Source organism: Lissotriton helveticus, chromosome 11, assembly GCF_964261635.1.
Source record: "Lissotriton helveticus chromosome 11, aLisHel1.1, whole genome shotgun sequence".
Lineage (NCBI taxonomy): Eukaryota > Metazoa > Chordata > Amphibia > Caudata > Salamandridae > Lissotriton > Lissotriton helveticus.
In genome coordinates, this window is record NC_136072.1 from 825,305,937 (window position 1) to 825,329,171 (window position 23,235).

General features: G+C 46.2%; 1 protein-coding gene across 3 annotated transcripts in view; it reads right to left on the reverse strand.

Annotated features, from left to right (window-relative positions):
• LOC144792107 (myoferlin-like) overlaps positions 1-23,235 on the reverse strand; it is a 3,514,236-nt gene that overhangs the window by 3,281,809 nt on the left and 209,192 nt on the right. For all 3 annotated transcript variants that reach the window (XM_078666976.1, XM_078666975.1, XM_078666977.1), the window contains exon 3: positions 8,168-8,299. In XM_078666976.1, coding sequence (XP_078523102.1) covers positions 8,168-8,299 — 132 coding nt within the window. The remainder of the gene's footprint in view (positions 1-8,167; positions 8,300-23,235) is intronic.

Genomic DNA, 23,235 nt, shown 5'->3' on the forward strand with positions numbered 1-23,235 from the left:
TGTAAGTGTTGGTATCCATTAGTTGTCTCATTCCTTCCTCAATATAATCACTTACTTTCATGGCAACCACTGCACCACCTTTGTCTGCCAGTTTTATAATGACATCCATTCTCTGTTGAAGGAGGTGGAGAGCTTTTCTTTCTTCTTTGCTAATGTTATCAAAAATCCTTTTAGGTTTTGATTCCTTGATGAGTTTGTTGATGGATAAAATGTATGTATCAAGAATAGGATTTCTACCACATTGAGGAGTCCATGATTTGGGATGGCGGAACTTCTTAAATGGATCTGGAAGGTAGCTTGGCAGACCACATTAGAATTATTTTCCAAGTATTCTGCGAGTCTGCATCTTCTCTCGAAGGTTTTTAGGTCTCTCATCATGTTGGCTGTATTATGGTCCTTCGGTACAGGACAGAAATAGAGGCCTTTGCTCAAGAGGTTCAATTCACCTGGTGATAGGAGCCCTCCAGTCAAGTCAATAACTGAGTCAGATGTCTGGAAGGGTTGAAGCTGGCTGATGCTATGCAGTCTTTTTTGTCTTATAAATCTTCTGTTCTTTTTATGCTGTTTACTCACAGGGCTTACACTGACAAGAAAATCTCCAAAAAAAGAATGATTCACGAAGTGGTTAGTTGGAAGAGGAGGTATATGAAATCTTAACATATCTCTTTTTAGTTTTTCAGATTTAATTTTAATAGAATTCCTGGCAGTCATCTTTTTTACTACTGCAATCCTCTGTAGTATGTGTGCCACTTCAGAGTCACTTTTTGTGTTCTTTAAAAGTTCCAGTTCTTTTTGTAGCTTGGCTTTAAGCATCTGCATTTTTTGAATGGTTACTTTAATAGATACCAATAGTAGGGCCATTGATGAGTTATGCAGTAAAATATTCCATGTAATGGACCATTCACAACTAGTTAGTTTAAAAGGTGGCTTAGACTTAATCTCCAACCCCATAGGATAGATGTTAAGTTTTTTATAGATTTGTAAATGTGCTATTGTAAATTGGCACTTACTGATTTTCTCCTGGATGAACAGCGCATATCTAGGATGTAGATTTGTTCTTGACATGGTGGTTGCTTCTGGCTTGAGTGTCTGATCCAGGGAGGATACAGGTTTATAATCCCAAAAACAGTATACTTGAGGATGAAGGATCACAAGAAAACAACAGCAACAGTGGTTCTCAACCTTCTCAACAAAGAAGGAGGCAAGAGCCTCGCATTGCTTATCTGATGAAATAATGGTCGTCCTACGGGCTGTTGATGATTTGAGATCTTTCAGTATCAAAAAATACTTTTGGAGGGATTATTACTGCTCCTGATCTCATCCGCATAGTCGGATGCCCGTTTTGTCCGAATAGCCCTATGGTATTTCTTAATGGCTGATTGATAACACTACTTCAACTTTAGGTCGTAATCCATTCTCCAGGCTCTCTCCAGCCTTCTGCACACCTTTTGCAAGGATGTAAGTTTAGCATTGTACCAAGGACTGGATTTGGTGGTACGACTTTTTGACCATTTTACAGGGATGAGAGAGTCCAGGGCATGGAGAATCCAATCCGACAATGATCTATCAGCCAAGTTTGGATCGTCTGGAATCATCTGGAATGCTGAACATGGTAGTAGAAAGGAGGCCATGGAATTGAACAATGTCAAGTTTATGCAAGGGGCGTCTAAGTACGGACTTCTGTGACACGCTCCTCACGGGCACGACCCCTGAGAGTATCATAGTGATTAAATGATGATCAGACCAACACATTGGCATAAGAGTGTGGGCGGTCAGGAGCGAAAGGTTCGAGAAAACCGGGTCCAATAAATGGCCCGCCCAGTGTGTGGGACGCTGAACCAGTTGAGATAGCTGTCATGCAGCAAGAACAGCAAAGGAAGTTGCCCATATCAGTGTCCTGAGAGTTATCCAAATGCAAATTCAAATCGCCAAAAATGCTAAAAATGGCGCTCTCATGGCTAAGGGGCACACAGCCTCAATAAGTGCGGCCCTAAACTCCTTAGAGGGCCCTGGCGGGCGATATATCAGAAGACCAGACATGATGTAGCTAGTGTTAAATGTAATCCCAAAACGCGCAGATTCGCAACCAGCCAGGGGCTCCTTAACAAAGGTGCATGAGTAGCAAGATTTAACCACTTGGATGCTAAGCTTGAACTTGGACATTCAATGTAATTTCCATTGAAGTCAATGGAAACTCCATGACGAGCTGAGCTCGTCATGAGCGTCGAAGGGGTTAAAGACAACTGCTATCCCACCCCTTCTAGACTCTCTATTAAGGGTCAGAATACTGGTTAGAGAACAGCAGTTCAAACTAAGAAGTTTGGTCTCAGGACTAGGGCTAGGAGGGGGCTAAGTACAGTGGATGTCCAGGAATTGAAGCCACAATTTAAACAGCAAAAAGGACCCTCCGGAAGAACACAAGGAGGGTGACTGCAATGCCTCTGACTATTCCTAATAGTGAGGCGATTGCCCCAGGGATACGAGACCCTGCCTCTGACAAAAGCGGCAGCGGGTCTGGCGTCTGGCGACGGCCAGGCATAGATGGGCTTGCCTATGACGCGCCTTTGGAGCGCCAGCAGCGCACCCGCCACAGCATGGGTTAAAATAGAAAGATCCCGGAAGCGCTGAAAGCGCGCCCCTAACTGGCAGAACGTCATCAAGCACTCCGCTCAATCAGGTCCTCGTCTTAGTCATAAGTTGGACACCCCCCTGGGCAGAGGGTAAACAGAAATCAACTAGGCTAGGTCTCAGATGACAGTGATGACCTCGCAATGACAGCAGAGTGCTCTTCTGATTTGAACACAGAAGTACGTGTGACTTCCATGTCGAGGTTTCAGCCGAGGTGACATTGTTTATTCTCCTTTGATAGCAATGTTGCCTCATAAACGAAATAACAAATAACATTTGCACAATGTATGTTAAGTCCTTGTACTAAATGTTTAAGGGGTTTTGAAAGTGTACCTACAAAGTGGCATTTGCAAGCAATGTGGATTCAGAAAAACTATTCCTGCACTGTCACACAAGCAAATGTGTGTCAAAAGTCATCATGTAGCAAAGAAGGAAACTTAAGAAATGTGTGCAAGTAAAATGGCAGTACTTGTTCCCGGGCCTAACCTAGCCACGAGACATAAGGTGAGTGCCACCAGGATGAATTTCGAGAAGGTGGTAACATCCTGATACTGGGGATCAGAAGGAGAATCAAATACAGGAATATAAAGCATAACTGTTACAATCAAAAGAGGAAGAGAAATGAGACTAGACTAAAGGAAGGTTGAAAATATGTGAAGCATGTTGTGAAAGTTGTGACACAGGATCTGGGAACAAAGACAAAGAAAAAAAGGAACTGATTTCAGTAGGCAGGGGTGGCACTTATTTGCGGCTCCAATGTCACTTCCAGGGCAGGACGAGGCCTGCCAGCATGGAGTCACACAACACCAGCTACTAGATTTGGGAGCAATGCTATGAAAAATCTCAGGATTTATTCAGGCACATGAAGGTATTCCCCACGTGAGGAATCTGTGGTTAGAAGTATGCATCAAAAATAAAATTGTCCTTTCGGGCGACTGAAAGTTTTTTCAGAAAGGTGAGTCTTCAAGGCGCTGCGGAAAAAGCCAGCAGTCGAGGTACGTGAAAGGTTCATAGCTGGTGAAGAGCTAAGTCTTCAGGGCCTCACAGAAGAGAAAGTGAGACTCTTGTCCAGAGATTGAGAGATGGATAGAATTCTAGAACCTGGCAGCAGCAACAGGGAAAGCTCTTCCCCCCATCTGGCTCTCCTGAACCTAGGACCTACCAGCCACTTTTTAGAGGCAGAACTTAACTGCTTGGTGGGACATACCATTGATACCTTCCGAGCCTACATTATAGAAAGTATTGTGAGTGAGGCAAAGGGCTTTAAACAGGATTCTCCGGCCTAGAGGAAGCCAATGCAGCCTACTGATAGGCGCCAAGACTGAATGGAATTTAGGAAAGCCCATCACCAACATGGCCGCTGCGTTCTGCACCAGCTGCAGTCGATGGACGAGTTCCTTATTAGAGCCCAGATAAAGGGTGTTGCAATAGTCCAATCTGGACAGCACTAGGGCAACAACAGCCTGCTTTCGGGAGGACAAAGAGAAAAAATTTGAGATCTTCCTGAGGACCCTGATACTTTCAAAACAGGTGGACAGTGTTCTGTTGTTCTGAGGGCCCAGGAAAAGGGAATTGTCCACTATGACACCAAGATTTTTTGTTATGGAAACTGGGCAGGGGCTGGGGCCGAGCATATCCGGCCACCAGGCATAGGACCAAATAGGCTGTGGGTTTCCAAAGACCAAAACCGCAGTTTTGTCACTATTAAGTCTGAGGTACTTCTCTACCATCCAGGAGGCCACTGCCTGCATGCAGTTTTTAAAGTTGGTTGCAGATGCTTCTATGCTGTTGGTGATGGACACCATAATTTGGGTGTCAACAGCATAAGACTGCACCTCCAGCCCAAAGGATCTAACAACCTTGGATAGAGGGGCAACATAAATGTTAAAAAGAGTCAGACTCAATGAGGAGCCCTGAGGGACTCCACAAAACAAATTGTTGGGGTCTGAGTACAATTTATCAATATTTTACTATTTGTGACAGGTCAGTAAGAAATGAGGTAAGCAACTTCAGGACAACACCCATGACCTCCTCTTCCATAAGCTGGTCCACCAATCTTAAAGGAGATATGATATCAAAGGCCGCTGTAAGGTCTAGAAGAATCAATCGTAGTGTGCCCAACATCGACCTGGATTCGAATGTTATTGTTTACAGAAGTTAATGCCGTCTCCGTGCTGTGATCCTTTCTAAACCCATGCTTCGAGCCATCAAGCAGCTGAGGTTCATCCAGATAGAAACTGAGATAAGAATTAAGATGCTTCTCCAAGATTTTTGCTGAAACTGGTAACAAAGAGATGGGCCGATAATCTTTTAACTCAGAGTAGTGCAAGGAGGCCTTTTTTAAAAGAGGTTTGACTACCGCAGTCTTCCAAGAAATGGGGTACTGCCCAGATAAAATAACTACATTAAGTGTAGAGTTAAGGTGAGGTAAAATTACCTCCCCTCCTAATTTCATGTTCTTCAGGGGGCAGGACTCCAACGGGGAACCAGACATAATTCCACCTAACAGGTGAACAGTGTCCTCCTGCGATAGGAGGAGGAAGGTAGATAAATTGCCTGCCTTCAAAGGGGTTGTGGGGGTATTAAACAAAAGGAAGGGCATGGCAGGAACTATTTTGGATGCCTCAGAGTTGAGGATTTCCAAAGGGGATTATGTTTTCGAGATCTTTGAGCAGAAAAAGCTAACCATTCTATTGCAAAGATCCTGGGAGGTGTCAGTGTGAGCAGAGGCTGAAGGGGAGGAGAGAGACTTAATCACAATAAAAAGTTCCCTAGAAGATCTTAGGGCTTCTATAACTTTAGAGTAGAATGATCCATTTTCCTCTATAATAGTGATTTTATATTCCCTTAATCTTTGTTTGTGCAAATCTCTTTCAACCGGATTGAGGTCTAGGCGCCAGATCCTTTCTTGATGGTGGCAAGTTGTCTAAGTTTCCTGAGCCTCTATGAAAACCAAGGGGCAGAGGGTTTTTTTCTGGCCACATAGTGCTCCTTAAGAGGAGCTAAGAGGTCGATGGCTGCTACAAGCCAGTTGGAAAACTCTGCGGAGGCCAAATTAGCATCAGAGTGATGGACCCATTGATGGTTGTTGAGCGTGTTGAGGAGGGCTTCCTTACTAATAAGGCTAAGGTTCCCCTTCTCCTCCATTCTCTTATTATTATTTGGGGCTGGATGAGATACCGGAATCTGTAGGATAAAAGGAATAGCATAGTGATCTGACCAGGAGAGTTGAATGGGTTCCTTTACCATAATCCGGGAATCATTTGAGAAGACATCATCTCATATATGTCCCACCTTATGGGTAGGGCTCTTTACCAATTGACATAAACCACAACAATTCATGGTTTCTAAAAGGATTTGAGTTTTGTTGTAAAGGGTCCTATCCAGATGAAAATTAAAATCGCCCAACAGTATAAGATTAGGTTTCGCCAAGTATGGTTCTATAAGATTGCTAAAATCCTGGCTAAACGACACTCTCTGCCCAGGAGGGCGGTAAGTCTCGATTCCAATTAAGCTTTCAGTTGGGAACATTTTCAAAGAGAAATATAGCGCCTGATAAGGATCAGAGGAAGTTGTAAGCGGCTCATTATGGCAAGAATAAGAATCTTTATACAGGATGCCCAAACCCCCACCCATTCTCCCTACCCAGTCGAGTCTAGATAAGACGTATCCGGCGGGGATTGCCTCTACCAAGTCAGGACCAGAGCAGTCCCTGACCCAGGTTTCAGTGATAAAGACTCAGTCCGGACTGCAAAGAAATACAAAAACCCTGAATAGAGATACTCACTTCCCTCCGTTACAATCGGCTAAGCCGCGGCAGACCGGGGAAGTGAGAATAGCCCTCAATGAAGCCCCAAAAGAAAGTGCGCAAAGACAGGATGAAAGCCCCTTCTCCTAAAAACACCAAAACCACTCAAAAGGTGAGCACCACTCAAAACCCAGCAATGCGAGCAACGTGAGAAGCGACCAATACAAAATGACAGCGCTTCAGTACCTGTGCAAAGCGGCCATCCAAATGAATTAATTTCTCATCCTTTCTCTTTTCCCATGCGGGGTCCATCAGGGGTCCTCTCTCAGCACAACCTTATTCAATATATATTTTACCTCTTTAGCTGGGGTAATCAAAGTTTTCGCTTTTCTCTGACATCCTACGCCGATGACGCCCAAATCGTCATCTCATTGAGCAAGAAACATTAGACATATCCTCTATATTCTGCGACTGCATGAAGGCAGTTATCACTTGGATGAGCAGACCTGTCAAAATGAATTCAGGGAAAACGGAGGTGATGCTCTTCAGAAAACAAACCTCTTTCTGGACTCCGTCTTGCTGGCCAGCAGAGATTAGCCCTCTCCCAACTTCTGTCATCAACAAATTACACTATTCCAATCATGTCAGCGTTCCCTCCTCCTACACTTTTTTCACCTTGAAAATGCTAAAAAATATGTTCCCGTTTATTCCAATCCATCTTCAGAAAGCACCCATAGCCTCTCTGATAATGACTAAACTGAACTATAGCAATGGCTTATTACTCTCTGCACACCAATACATTCTCAACAGATTGCAAATATTACAAAATACCACGGCAAGGCTTCGCCATAAAATCCCAAGACATAAATCGGCAGCTTCTGCAATCAGGAAACTTCACTGGCTTCATATCAGCTCATCGTGTACAAGGCACTCTGTATTGCCTACAAGGCACTGGCCCGCCTTTTTCCAACAAAACGTTAAATGGTACACCCCAAGTCGAACTCTACGTTCCACTATGGCCAAAAACATTGTCGTCCCCAAATTTAAACGCTCTACCTGGGGAGGCAGGAGCTTCTTCTTGGGAATGACGGCAACCTGGAATACCCTCCCACTTTACATCAAAAGTGCACCTAATCTCATTACTTTTAGTAAACTCTTAAAAACCTGTCTTTTTAGAACTTTCTAGGCCTGCACTCCCCCTGCACGTCTCTCCTCTGTATCAGAGCCAAGACACCCCAGGGTAATCGAGCGCTTTAGGAAATATTCAAACATAACATAACTGTCCAGAGAATATCAAATCAGCAAACCGTGTGTAATATGCATATTTCTGAAACAGATGGAATATGTTCTAGTGCAAATTGTTAAGTATGTTAATTACATTTGATGTTTGCAGCATCATGGGTGGACATGTATTGTGATGAAATACCAAACTAATGTCCAAGTTCTATATTTTCAATTTCTATGCATGTATTACACAGTATCACTTGGTATCCTGCATTCCTTCTGCAGCCAGGTGGCTTCAGTTTTAAGGTGAAACGAATAAAACGTGCTTTCTTACATCAGTCTCCACGCTTATGTTATCATCCGTCTTTGTGAATATGCTTCACTCAAACCAGTCATATTACATGTACTTCACCATGAAGATTTTCAACTCCTTTGCCCGCTTGATGGTTTCGATAAAATACCTACATAGTTTGGTGGTTCTAGGATTTTGGTTTGCCGTTCTGTCAGATATAGCAATAGCCAGGAAATGCTGTGGTTAGTAAGTACAATGTTACAGTAGTTTCTCACCGTTTCAGCATAAACAGACATCTTGCCCTCGCAGTGCTGGTTAATCTGTCGACGGTCAGAAATTAAACCCAGCCAAAGTCTGACCCGCAGCTGCACAGGGGTAACGTGCTGGTTTCGTCTGCTGTGGAGATACTGAGAAAGACGAGGTCTGTCAGCAGAGTTTTGTTTCTGTTATGAGCAATTGCAGCACAGCTTGCATGTATACATTTTGCCCAGTTCACCCATAACATTTACCTTTCAAGCTACGTCTTACCTACCATGAGTTCACAAGAATGAGAAAAGTTGACCACAAGTTTGCATAAAGTCCATTCTACTATAAAAACCTCATACACGGATCAAATAATAAGTACAAACTAACATAAGCCCGGGGCAGCTCAAGCTCACAAAGTGAGTGAATAATGATTGCAAGCGTGCACAGAGTAGAATGATGATGAAAATCTGATAGAGGAGGGTACAATTGGGAGGTGAAAGCAAGCTCATACTTTGAGGAACACTGACTTCATGGTCAGACAAGGTGGAAATAATAATCAAGGTCTCTGCTGGTGCAATTAATGCCCATGAGTATGTATGTTAATTAATTACAAAAAACCTTCACTGAGAAACAAAGTTGTTTACTCTAAACAGAGACCATATTCCAATCAGGTATTTGAAAACTCACTGTGATTTTAAAGTTCAAGTGCCTGTGGTAATAGTTTTAAAAGTAAATATCTTATTAGAGAAATTCTGTCAAGACTACAGAGTTTCCACATAACTGTATATCAGGAAAGAAAAGATATGCATTTCCAATTTTTGGAGAGAAAAATAAGGACACAAAAAAAGAGTATGCCCATAGAAAAGCAATGACATTAACAATCACAAATTAGTATATTAGTTAGAAATACTTATTTACAGAACTTGAGACACATACCTACTCAAATGTTATTCAATAATAAATTACAGTTATTCAGTACTGGAGTAACTCCTGTGCCAGCAAGTGCAAAGTGGAAGGGACTAGACACCAGCTCTAAAACCAGAAACATAGTTCCACACTCCTACATCATCCACTTACCTTTCCTGCCCTCCAGCAGCCCTATAGTCTTTAAAAAGAGGCAGTTTTCTATCTGCTCCTCGTTAACACAAGCTTACCTGATCAGTATTCCCAGGGCGTGGCTTGGAGCGTCAAGATGGAGGTTGCACTCTAAGAGTGCTCCGGTCCCCTCCGTCATCCGCTCCAGAGTCCATGGCATTGGCAACCATCCTTTCCCCTAACTCATCGCCAGCACCCTAAAATAACCCAGGCTGCCCATCAGTGCCGGAAAAATACTGTAGAACCAGGTGCAGCGGCGGGCTTTGCGCCTAGGTCTCCGGACTGCCCTGAAGTCAAAATGGAGGCTGTGACCCGTGACTGGTGCTGGGGATTGCTATTAGAAATATCCCCTGCGGCAAATCGAGCCCCCACCCCATGCACAGTGGCCTGCTGATGAACGGAGGCGCCAAACAACTCACCGGGCGTTGACGATCTCCAGAGCTTCAAGGCCACGCGGCGGTTCTGGTTCCCCGCGGCCAGGATGAGGGAGATCTGGCGTGTGCCCTCCCTCCCCCCGACCGGGCCTCCGGGGCAGGTGCACGGGCTTGGGCCTGCGGCGACTGTGCCTAGATGGCAACCGAGACAAAGGCTGGGGGGTCGGCTGTTATTTCGGACAGCGGGGACCCTCTGAGTGGGTTCCCCCCCTTCGGGTGCTGAGATCTGTGGGCGAATAGGCAGCCTCTGAGCTCCGGCCGCGACCACTGAGGACCTAAGCGAAGTGTCGGATCCTGGGGTCGCCCTCCGGCCCTGAAGATACGAGGAACCTGGGCCCGCCGACATGACGAAGCACCCGCTGCCCGGACCTCCTGCGGCCTGGTGAGTCTGACGGGCTGTGGCACGTAGGGGAGAAGAGACCTGCCAGCCAAAATCCTCTCATCTTGGTGCGGATGCGGCTGGGGCCTCGCAGACCTGCAATTGTCTGAGCCCATAGTGGGGAGGGGACTGCAACGGGGTGGATCGGCTGACACAATCGGGCAGCGGGGATCTCAATAGAGGTCCACCCCACCCCTTTTTCCACCGGTAGGAATCCCCCGGGGGCATAAATCATCATTGTACCCCACAGCTTGAAGGCCTAGTTGACCTGCGGTGCGCCCTGCTGCAGCCCTTCTAACATTAGAGAAACACAAGCCCAGCAGGTGTTCTGGACCTGGGGCCTCAAGCTCCACTGAGGTGGGGGGCTCAATCAGATCTCCTGAGTGGACTGGCATGGCAATACCTGGCTGCAGGCGGGGGATCGACTGCGAGATCGCCCAGTGGTGGACTTCTGGGACCCCTCCATCTGCCCTGTTGGACCCCCTACAGGCCGAGACTTGAGCCGCTCACTGCGAAGGATACCTAACTTTCTTCTGCTCCGGCCCCTGACCCTTGGCGGGGCCCTGGGTGCGGCGAGCGGGGTGCACACTGAGCCCTAGGCGAAATCCTGGGAGGCGAGACTGACCCCCCGCTGTCCCGCCCGTGGCATAGTTCAACTGCAGAGAAGAACCCCCAAGATCGCAGTGGAACCTACCTGCCTGACGCTACAACCCCGGTGAGGGTGCAACACCTGGACCCCTGCAAGTGGAGGGACCGGCTGCGAGGTCGCGCAGCAGTGGCCTCCTGGGACCCCCCCCATCCCTGATCGGGCCCAACAACTCCGTGTGCAAGCTGCTTCATTAGGAGAAACAAACACTTGCCTTCCATCTGACCTTGACGCAACTGCACCTAGACCAGTACTTAAGTGACTGGCGGCCACCAGAAATACACGCTAAGAGGGCGAGCATAGAAAAATCGTCTACCCTGACTTCATCCCTGTTCACATAGTGCATTATCACTTGCAATATCACTAAGTGGCACCCAGTCCCTGGGCGAAACCGACTACTGTTTGGAGTTGACCAGCCCTCATACAGTCCGTAACATAGCGGCGCATGGGAAGATTACCCCCTCTACTCACTGCAAACTTACCCGATTGCTGTTGCGATTCCAATCGAGAAGCATGCAGTGACCCCCTCATCCCGGGAAGTCGCAATTGATCCGCAAAGGTACACAAGCCATCCACACGAACCAGACAATACCCTCTCGTTGAAACCGTCTAACGACTAGCAATACTACTGCCTTCCATCGACCCTCCCTGGACCTCCAGGCCATGGGGAAAGACCAGGGTTCGAAACCACCCACGACACAGACTTAAATGGACCAATACACCGATAATGGGAATGGGACCCGAGGCTGCAGAAGGACACACTCCAACTAGTGGAGACCTCAATACAATCCTACAAGCCATCTCCGCCTCACAGGCCTCGTAGGAAAATAAGATTGGAGAGTTTCAAGGTGACATGGCCCTGCTCCGGCAGGTCCTCCGCAATGCAACAGCCAGGATCACCGAAACTGAATCTCGACGAATTCTCTGTCGACGATAATGTCTCAAATCTGAAGGAACAGATGACCCGCCTGCAAACTGAAGCCAAAGAACTTCACAGGAAGGCAGAGGATGCCAAAAACAGATCTAGATGCAACGACCTGCATCTCATGGGCTTCCCGGAGGACGTAGAACATGGACCAATGGAATCATTCATTGAAAACTGGATCAATTCGTGGATGCCCAAAGACAAGCTCTCTACTTGGTTCGCGGTGGAACGAGTGCACCGCTCCCTGGCTCCAAAACCTCCAGCAGGTGCCCCGCACAGACCCATTATAGCAAGGATCCTCAACTTTAGAGACAGACACCTGATCCTGCAGCAAGCGCATGTCCAGAAAACTGTAACTTATCAAAATCACACCATCATGATATTTCCGGACTACCCCAGGGAAGTTCAAACACAGAGATGATCCTATACGGATGTGAAACAAAAACTCTGCACCCTTAACCTACAGTACAGGCTACTCTTTCCAGCAACATTATGTGTGGTCTTCCAAGTAAAAACACATTTTTTTGACCGTCACGAAGCGCCCTGGACCTTGCTGACAGAGGAGCGTCCCTTCTGACTCTGATCTGTGACTTCGACCCCAGGAGCCCACACTGCAGCTACACACTACCCTGCTCCGCGAAAGAGACGGACACAGTCTCGCAGGGGCCGCAAGGCGGGCAGGGCCAGATCGGGCTCACCAGTGACTCTATCCCAAATTCCCAGCGCCAGGTCCTGTCGCCGGAGCCCTGCCGTCCACGGGGCTCCAGTTCTTAAGATCGTTTGCAGCAGACTCTGATCTCTCCCTTAGCCCAGCTATTGCCAGCTGAAGCTCTCAAAGAGTGCCACAGACAAACAATCACACCAGACAGCACTCAGTAGAACAATGGCGAATCTCCAAACCAATCAGATACTTCTGCCGATGTATACTCTGATCCTATAACGAGAGGGGTCCACCAAGCTTCATTGAACTCTAAACGTTATAGTTTAGTTCATCTCAACAGTTATAGGGCGACAGATGCTTCTGTTTTCAAAGTATACAGCAGGGGTGGGAGGGGAGAGGGTTGGGGCCATTGTCCAAAGTTTCTAGTTATTCAATAACTCAAATTTCACAGAATCTCAGCTCCATGATAGTACGACACAGCATCACAAATACATGTCAACAGGCGAAACACATAATTCACACATCTCAGCCTCCAAGGCAACTACCACACAGCAGATCCCAGAGACGCTGGGAACTTTTCACATTGACCACGATACAATTACCAGCATGTCCAGTGGAATAAAGGTGGTAGGAGGCGGCAGGGCTGACAGAGCTTGAAGTTCATTCATGCGACGTGCTGATGTTATGGCAATCAATAAAAATGTCTTAGGGTCAGCAGACATAGAGTACATCTGTGTAACAGCTCAAAGAGAGGATAAAAAACGTAAGGGCCAAGTTAAGGTGCCACTGTGGCAACACAAAAGGTTTCGGGGGGAACATATGAACCTAACCTTTGAGTGAATGCATAACAGATATTCTACCAAGAACTGTTGGTCCAGTAAATTCAAAACAGCTGAAAAGACTTACAAATAACCTTTAACAGTGCCCACTACAAGGCCTTGCTGGGCCAAAGACAGAACAAGAAGTAACACATCTGACAGTTTGGCTTGCAATAGTGTCGTGTAGTTCCTATATATCCTATACAGGATCTGCGCGTTCGGATAACATAAACTGTTGGTTTGGTGGCAGACGGGTTCCGAGCACCCCCACCGGATATGTTAACCTGATTGGATTAACTAGCTCACAGTGCCACCAGAATGTCCTCTTATCGAGGAGAGAATAGTTTCTGGCAACCTCAGAACATGACAACCCTGATCCCCCAGGATCGTGGAAACAATATACTACTTTTCGCTCAATCACTCGTGCTCACTTAGTTTGTTTCAGAGATACACAGAATAAACAGTCTGGGCTTTTCAATAAGGATTTATTGAACTGTTGTTATTCTAGTGTAGAATAGATTTGCTGTAACAACCATTAGACAGTAGTAGAGATATATTTTCAGCAGTACTACGAAAGTAAAGGGATGCTAAAGCTCTATCATCTTGCAGTAATAATGAATATACATAAGTACATAAAGTACATGACAATAATTAAGTGAACACTCCTACGATGCCTCCCTAACTAGATGTACCTAAATGTACATAGCATCTGTGTAGGTGTTATGCCAAGAATCCCCCTAAGGTCTAGTCAACCCCATTACCTGAGTAAGAAGACCCCGTCTCGAGTTGGACACCCCGCCAGGGATGTTAGACCACTGCTAGCTGGAGCGTCTGCATGCAGGAACCTCAGCGTCTCCGGTCAGTGTTCCAGCCGGGAAGACATGGTCTCCTCTGTCTGTCTAAGCAAGACATGATGTATATATACCCACAGGCCTCCCCAGGGGTCCTACCTTGCTGTGTCACTGTGTCGGCCTAAAAGGATGACGTCAGGCTTGAACTTTAGCATAGATATTATACAGGAGATGTTCATCCTGCTGTGAACCCTGCTGTGCTTCCAAGAAGCCTCATGCATAATGTATGCATATCGAACCAAGGAAAACCTGCGTTCTGAATGCAGTGTTGTATCTACGTAAAAGGTCAGTCCCTATGAACCCTTATGTATGAAATGTAGAGAAGAATATAGGTGGACGGTTGCAGTGTTACCTGCACCTATATAGGGTACCTATATGGAATATAACACCCACTCCTCTTCCGACTGGACGACATATGTAACCTATAAGCGTACTACCATTCTAACTAGACATTGGTACGCACTAAAGTAAAAACATTCCCTTAGTTAAAATGTTTAAAAAGTCTACACATTTCTATAACGACTTAAAAACAAAACAAAAAAGTTTTGCAGGCCCTAGCTTTAAAAGTGTCTGTTGATATAGTCCGAACCACTATAAGCAATAGAAAGCCATCTATGCCCAATAAATGAAAAGGAATGTTAATTTTTTTGTATCTGAGTTCCACATTGAGCTTGTTTTTTAAAAAGGGCGAATTTCTTCCAGCACACGACGAGCCAAAATGAGTCAATTATTTATGTGTCCTGGCTGGAAGAAGCAACATTTTCGTTGGTTGCTTCCGCAGTAGAAGGCCCGTTGTACCTCCTCCCAGAGCACGTCAAATGAGCACAGATGATCTCCGCGCTGTCCGCAGCCAATGCTGGGGCAGCCTGTGCGCCGTCCAAAGCCGCCTGTGTGCCAGTGGAGGAGTCGGTGTTCATACCAACAGGTGTAGTTACAGCCCGTGGTGGCTCAAGGAATGCCGCCAACAACATTGGATTGCGTGCATGATGGAACGTCCGGTTGCGCACATGATGGAAGTGTCAAACAAAGGTCTAACACGCATTCTTCTCCGCAAAACAGGCATCGGAGGACAGGTAAGATGCAGGCCATCCAGACTGGTAGAAATGGTAGAAATGACAGGAACCAAGATGCACTTAGTTCTCTCAGGCCAGTCATGCCTAGGTATTGTACCATTCAGACATGGTATTTCCGCTCCTGGAGCACTTTTTCCATCTCCTTAGTGACTGAGACGTCCATTGCGTAGCAGATAGAAGACAATCAGGATACCTGCTATTAGAAACAGGATAAGCTGAAGTCCTCCAAAGATGCTTCAGAATACGGAGTGTATGAAGTTTGGTATCATTCCAAGTACCGTCTGAAAGGTGCTTAGAAGTCCAGAACCTATGGTCTTAAATAGGTGGACAATGCCAGTTATATCAGACATGTTAAAGAGACCAATTATCATTTCTGCAAAATGAAAGGGCAGTTTGTATTAATAAGTGCCTGTATATCAGCTGAAGACCTTGCAATCTCAAGTTTAAAAGTCTCTTGAGCGGAGGCTAAGGGCACAGACTTCTGTAAAAGCATGGCTTTCATTCTGCCTAGTGTATCAAACCGTATTAAAGAAACATTCAGTGAAGGCCATAACAGCGCCTCCCTGACTGTAAGAAGTAACCCTGGAGATCACTGTTACCAGATATGCAATGCTCGGGAGCATTCCGCAGCAGTCTTTGCTGTTCAGCATCAAGTGACTCCCAGTTGAAAGTTGCCCAAATGCTGGAGTAATCACTGCAGCTGGGGCACCCCTCAGATGACAGGACAAGTTTGCCACAGAACCATTACAAGCCTGTGCAGTAGAATGTTCTATGAGTGATTCACTTAAAGCGCTCTCACAGTACGTCACACTGAGAAACACTTCTCGATTTCTCGATCCCCACTCCAGCATCGAAATCTGTATGGTAATTCCCAAGATTCCTTAATGTATTCCTTGCCCATTTTTTCATATTTGCCTGCCTGCTTTTGTTCAATGCAATATTGAAATTGAAGAGTAGTGACCGGTAGAGTTATGTGGCCATGGATTAGCCATTCTGTGGACGGTTATTCTGCAACTGTGAATGGTAATCTATCCAGTTTTTCGGTATGGAGCATTGCATATTTTGCTCCCCTCTGTGCCATTTCTATCTGTTTAACTGTTAGAATGTATTCAGAAAGCAGAGACGTACTGTTTATAAAATGCCAAGGCACATAGCCTGCATGCAAAGATTGCAGCCTCCAGCTCTATAACATGATAGAACGAAACTGAGATTGCCTGTGTTGTAATATGGCCAAATCTTGTTCCAGTAAGTCAATCGCAGAAGATACAATGTTGCTTATGGAATATATCCTAGAGGTCAATGTTCTTAACCCATTGTCTACCACTACTAGAGATTTTACAAAATTAATACAGTCAATTTCCCATATTCTCTCTGCGGCCTCTTGTTTGGATATTTTCCAAATTTCATTGTAGGCAGCGTAAATGCCAGCATATATGAAACGTTTCTGACGTGGCTTCCTGGGACCTAGTAAAAAATCCCTAAAATCCATGTCTTGTGTGAGTAAGGATAAGGGCTGTTTTACTTCTGTGGGTGTTGAGGTTTCTAGCCAATTAAGGCACAACTTCTCAGCACTGTAGGATGTCACTACCCCTGGATGTTGTCTTTGTACATAGTGTGGATCTGGCCTATGGAGAGCGAACCCTTTGGATTTACCCATGAATCTTGCCTGACAATTATTGGTGTCTGTGGGCCATATCAACCACTTTTCCGGGGTCTGATCTATTGTACAGTATGATGTCATCTAATGTAACCCTTTCTTGTGATGTTTCATTACCCATGGCTACTGATGGTGTTAGCATCCAAGGCGTGTTCAAGTCCTTGCTTTTGGCTAGGCCAAGGCAAGATGTCTGTTGCACTGTTTCGTACGAAAACATTATTTGTTGAGGGATAAGGCATGCTCTAAATAAAGCTTCAGTTCCCTGCACTTGCCATTCTCTAATACCCCATTTTACCTGATTTAAGTCTATAGTGTCTTTCTATAAGTCTTAACCTTGTTCAGACCACTGGACAATAAAGGATGCAGAGTAAATCTGTTTGGTGGTTTTCAACATATTTTTCTGTGCTGATGTTGGTGCAACCTTATAATAAAAGGAGGGCGGGTCAGACATATTGAACCCTGAAAAATATCGAAACTTCTGTGCAAATGTTTTTGAACTGCCTTTTGGCAGTGTTGGACAATGTTACCACTGGTGGTACATGAACACATTTCTAGGATTAGCAGATTTATGCAAAAAATCATGACCATAATGTTGCTAACAATACATAGATTCATAATCTGCTGAGCTCTCCAATGTTTCACTATTAGAAAATGCACCAACTTTTTCTAAATCAGACAACATGTTATTCACAGTTTCAATATCCCAATCAGTGGAAAATGTACTTCAGGTAACAATATCACTTAACGATATTTTAAATGAATGTGGAATTTTTAAAAGTTCGGTCCGGCAGAATATATCGAAATCAACCTTGTCCCACACAATACCATCCGGTAGAGGAACTACTGCAAAGTATACTGACGACGAGTCTCTTTCTTCTCGATGAGATGATTGATGAGGTTTCAAAATTATATTCACCTTTTGGGCTGCAGAGTTTTGCCGAATGAATTGTCCACTACTAAGCATGTTAAAAACTATCACTAAGCTTAACCAGAAAAGAAAGAAAAGAATACGGGAAGATTCCCATAGTTCTACCCATGGTGATACCAGGTAGGTCTTTCTAAGAAAGTTCAAAAAGTCTTTAACTGGCTGCTTGTGTGTTTTCTTGGCTGGCATCGTTTCAGGTTCACTAGGATCCAAAGAAAACGTATCAAAGTTTATGAAGTAGCTAGACGCAGTTCGATCAATTGTTGGAATTGCATCAGGATTTGTTGAAATCGTATTTTGTTCTTGTCGAGCATGTTGACGTAGTCGTCTGCATTTGGTCTAATTGCAACTTAAGTGTTGTTTTGAGTTTAATTTTGAAGTTGAATTTCAGGTTCAAGGGGATGAGCCCCATAGCGTTGTTGCGTAGCCCTTCATTCCGTAGAGGTTACTTGTCGAACGTGATGAGTCTTTCAGTTTGAAATTCTTGAAGAGTAGTGAGAGGAGGGCGTCTGCTACTTTGGAGTGAACGTGGCCTACTGTTTAGTATCGTCCACATAGTGTGGTTTGATTAGGTCAATTGAGACAAATCTTTTCTCCTTTTTTCCGGAAAGAGGCAGTAGAAGTACAGTTCTTGTTCAATGTACTGCTAGGACCGGTACAGGCTTTCTGTAGGATGGCCCAAATTCTCTCTTGTCCGCTGTTTACTCTCTGGAGAGATCCCTGACTTTTGGAATCCAGACACGTCATGCTGTGACTGATTTGACTTTCCCAGTGGTGATCTGCTTTAGGTGGACGTTACCTAGTTGTGCCCTGGATTTATTTAGATCCTGTAAAACAGCCAAACAATCATGGATGTCAAAATGCTTTTCATCCGCCACTTAGCCTTTACAATCAAGATCAGGTACCCACATTCTTGTCCCAAATAGGACCTCATTTGGAGTGACCCCCCAGAGAACTTCTCGGCATGTTATTAAGGGCCCGCTGGACCCCATAAAGATATTTTACCCAACTTTCGCCCTAATACTCTAGCTGTTAAAGACTGCTTAAGTCTTGTTTTTTTCTCTCCACTACCAAATTTCCCTCAGGATGGTATGGAGATGAGTACTGCAATGCTACACCCAAACTTCCAATTATTTCCTTGTAACCCCTAGAGCTAAACGCAGGGCCCTGGTCAGAATGTAATGTGCCAATTGTGTATGTCCCTATGAAGACTCGCAAATCTTTTATAACATTTCGTACGTCAGCCGAGCGCTGGGGCCACACCCATAGGAATCTCGAGCAGGAGTTCACTGCTACCATGATATACTTTTTAGCCCCATCTCTTTTCAATAGGCCGCACAGGTCGAGGTAGACAAACGCTAGCGGTTTGTCAGCGTGGTGTCTGCACTGGACGTGTTACGGTGGAACCTTTTATCTGCTGGCAGATGTCGCATTTCAAGACGTAGTCTTTAGTCTGCTTTGTTGAACCAGGCCACCAATAGCGTTGCTTCAGTAAAGATACTGGTGCCGTAACTCCAGCATGTGCAGAACCTATCCCTTTGTGTGCTGCTAGAATTAAATCTAACCTACGATCCAGGTTTGGAATTACTCTATCCCCCACTCCAGAAATCTGAGCAAATAAAATGCCATTGGCATCTAACAGCCACCATAATCTCTCCGTCACTACAGCGCCCTGATTCCGGCCTTCTAGTGTGCGAGCAGGGGTCAGCCGTGGTAGAGGTCAAAGGGGTCTTATGTTACATTATCTCATAGTCCTGAGGATGGTCTGAAGGATTTACACCAAGATGACCTAAACGTCAACTCTATCTTCCTAATCCTTGTTCTCAAGGCTTGACCAGGTAACATACATACCTTCTGAAAGGCAGCAGTAGCACGATCGCTTATTTTAAAAAGTCCTGTTTCGTATTTTATTTTGTCATTGTTTAATTTTACCCTGTTTTTAGGTAATGACTCGGCCCTCACTTGCACTATAATCGGTTCGAGCACCGCACTTGGCGGGTCCATCTTCACTCGTTCAGAACTTGTAGAGAACTTGCAGCGCCTTCTTGGGGGTAATTATTGAGCGCTCGGCGGCGCCATTGGTGGTTAGCGTGCTAGGGGTTGACTGTGACCTACTTAAGGCGAGCAGTAGCTGAGAAACGGTGCTTGACCAGGTAACATACATACCTTCTGAAAGTCAGCGCACAAGAGCAGGCAGCGCCTAGGCTAACAGTAGCACGATTGCACTATAATCGGTTCGAGCACCGCACTTAGCGGGTCCATCTTCACTCGTTCAGAACTTGTAGAGAACTTGCAGCGCCTTCTTGGGGGTAATTATTGCGCGCTCGGCGGCGCCATTGGTGGTTAGCGTGCTAGGGGTTGACTGTGACCTACTTAAGGCGGCCATGTCTACGCGCAGCGTTCGCGCGCAACGTGAGCTCGCCGGAGTCACGCCAGAGTCCAGCCCGTCTGCGCCCGTCCGCGCTGAGGACGGGCTGGACGGCTGGTTGCCGTGTCGTTACGAGGACATTCCTACGACTATTAGGTACCTGAGCCATGATCTCCTTAGGCTTAAACCTCCCTATCTCCCTTGTTACTATAAATTTTCACCGGAGGATCTTCTACATCCTCTATTTTGCGGGTGTTCCCTTGCGGGTTCTGGAGGCACTAGTCCCCCTCTGTTGCCTCACCCTATGGGACCCCATACTAACAATGGAGGCTGCACTGTGAGAGAAGACGGCTTTCTCATTAATGCTCGCTCGCTTATTAAGCATAATATTGCCTTTAAGGACTTTGTGCTGGACAGAAAGCCCTCATGGGTATTCGTCACCGAAACATGGGCAAAGGATTCGTCTGGCCCTGACCTTGTTGAGGCAGTACCAGAGGGATATTTCCTGGCCCGGATGGACAGAATAGGGCGAGTAGGAGGAGGGTTGGCTATCCTTTATAAGGATAGTTCTCAATGTTACACCTTACCCTTAACAGACCCTCAGGACAACTTCCAGGCCCTCTATTTCTCCCTAAAAGGTGTTCATGAATCCCCATTTAACGGGATTCTGATTTTGCGTCCTCCCGGCCCTAGAGCTGATTTTGGGCAACAGTTATTTCACATCCTTGAACCTTACTTTGGCCGTGAACATCTAACAGTCCTGGGTGACCTGAAATTTCATTTAGAGAAGGTGCTGGTTAGTGATACTTTCACCCTGCTGGATGCCCTGTCCTCCTGTGGGCTGTCTCAGCGGGTGAAAGGAGCCACCCATCAAGCTGGTCATACGCTTGATGGGGTTTTCTCCAATGACATCAGGTTGACTGTAAAGGACCCCCTTCCCCTCTCTTGGTCGGACCATTTCGCCGTACCGATTGAAGTGACCTCTCTGATCGTAGACAGGAAAGAAAAGGTCCCGAGCAAAATGGAATCACGGAGGAATTTAAAAAATATTTCTAATATCTCTCTTGCCCCCTGGATTTCTAGTCTGTCCACTCCCCAGGAGGCAGATGTCCATCTGGCGGTCTCGCAGTTTGACAATGCTGTTACTATGGCATTTGACGAACTGGCCCCTGCCAGGCTGCGTTACTCGGCGAGGAAAAAACAGTCGGCTCCGTGGTTCTCTGAGCACCTAAGACTCCTTAGACAAGGAGTCAGGAGACAGGAGCGTCTCTGGCATACCAGCTGGGATCTAAGGGATAAAGAGGCGCATAAGATCTTATTGAGGGGCTATAAGGCGGAGGTTATAAGGGTGAAACAGGAATATTTCACTGCTCTTACCATTTCACTCTCCTCCCCAAAAGAGCTCTTCAAGATTGTCGACTCTCTGACATCCCTGCAGACCCCAGATCCTGTTATTGCCTCCCAGCTACTTTGTAACAACATAGCGCTCTTTTTTCAGACCAAGATCGCGGATATCTACTCAGCTTTAGAGCTACAGAGGTCTATAACCTCTGAGCCCTCTGCCCCCTCTGTTCCCGCATTAGCTTCCCTCGAGAACTCTCCATTGGAACGCCTGAACTCCTTTCCCTCCAGGAACTAGAGAACCTCCTGGATAAAACCAGGTCTGGTTCCCCTTTAGATGCCTGTCCGCTTAAGATCCTCAAGCAGTGCAGGGAATCCCTCCTGCCCCCGCTTGTTGAGATCATGAACAGGGCTATGAGGGATGGCATCTTCCCTCAGCAATGGAAGAGGGCAGTGGTAAAGCCGCTGCTCAAGAAACCATCTCTCGATCCTGGGGTGTTAAAGAACTTCCGCCCTATCTCACTGCTCCCTGCTCCTGCGAAGATCCTGGAAATCCATCTGAATAAGCATCTTGCGAGCTTCGTGGAAAGCTCAGGTCAGCTGGACCACTCGCAGCATGGTTTCAGGAGGGAACACAGCACCGAGTCTGCCCTCACCATAGTGTTGGATAATATCCGCACAGGAGTGGATGGGGGTCAGACTACCCTCCTGATCCTGCTAGATCTCACAGCTGCCTTTGACACCCTTTCTCCCTCAGTTTTAACTTCTCGCCTGAGGGAGATTGGAGTTGAGGGGTCTGCCCTGTGCTTGCTGACCTCCTTCCTCGATCAGAGAGAGCAGAGGGTGAAGCTGGGGGACTTTTTATCTCCATCCCTGTCTGTGCAATGTGGGGTCCCTCAGGGGTCGGCATTAAGCCCGACCCTTTTTAACATCTATGTGACCCCACTTGCCAGACTCATAAGATCTTTTGGGATGGATGTAGTCTCCTATGCCGACGACACCCAGATCCTCGTCTCTCTCTCCCAGTCGGCCAGTTCGGCTGCCTCCAACTTTAGATCTTGCATGGAGGCAGTCACTCAATGGATGATTCACAATTCATTGAAATTAAACGGGGAGAAGACGGAGGTCATGGTGTTCGGAGGAAAGGAAGAGACGTGGTCGGCGGATTGGTGGCCGGACTCTCTGGGAGCCTGTCCTGTCCCTGCTATATCAGCTAAAAATCTAGGAGTTCTGATTGACCCCACCCTCAGCATGCGCCAACAGGTCAATAGGACAGTCTCAACCTGTTGGGGTATTATCCATGTACTGAGGAAGATCAGACACTATCTATCTCAGCAGGCCAGAAAACAGATAGTGATTGCACTTATTGGCTCCCGTCTGGACTATTGTAATGCGCTGTATGCAGGACTAAACAAGGGTCTGCTACAGCGTTTACAAGTGGTCCAGAACGTGGCGGCCAAATTTGTTTTAGACCTGCCTAGACACGCCTCGGCCACATCCGCCAGAAAATCACTACACTGGCTCCCCATTGAAGACCGGATCCTCTTTAAAACATTGTGCTTGACTTATGGGGCTTTGGCCAGAGGTAGTGCCACTGGGATCGGATCCATCCTGTCCCCCTATAGCCCCTCGAGGAATCTACGCTCTAGCGACAAATCTCTTTTATCAGTGCCCCGCATTCGTAGAGCTAAATGGGGTGGCAAAGCCTTCTCCACTCTGGCACCTAAGTGGTGGAACGCTCTTCCGGGGGATCTTAAGTCCCTTCCCACCATGCAGTCATTCAGAAAGGCTCTGAAAACTCGGCTTTTTGCGAAGTCATACTCGTAGTTGTGCTCTGTCTTTCTATGTCTTGATCTGTTTTGTTAGGCGCCTTGATGCCTTCGGGTTTTAGTTGCGCACTATAAATTTTATTTCATTCATTCAT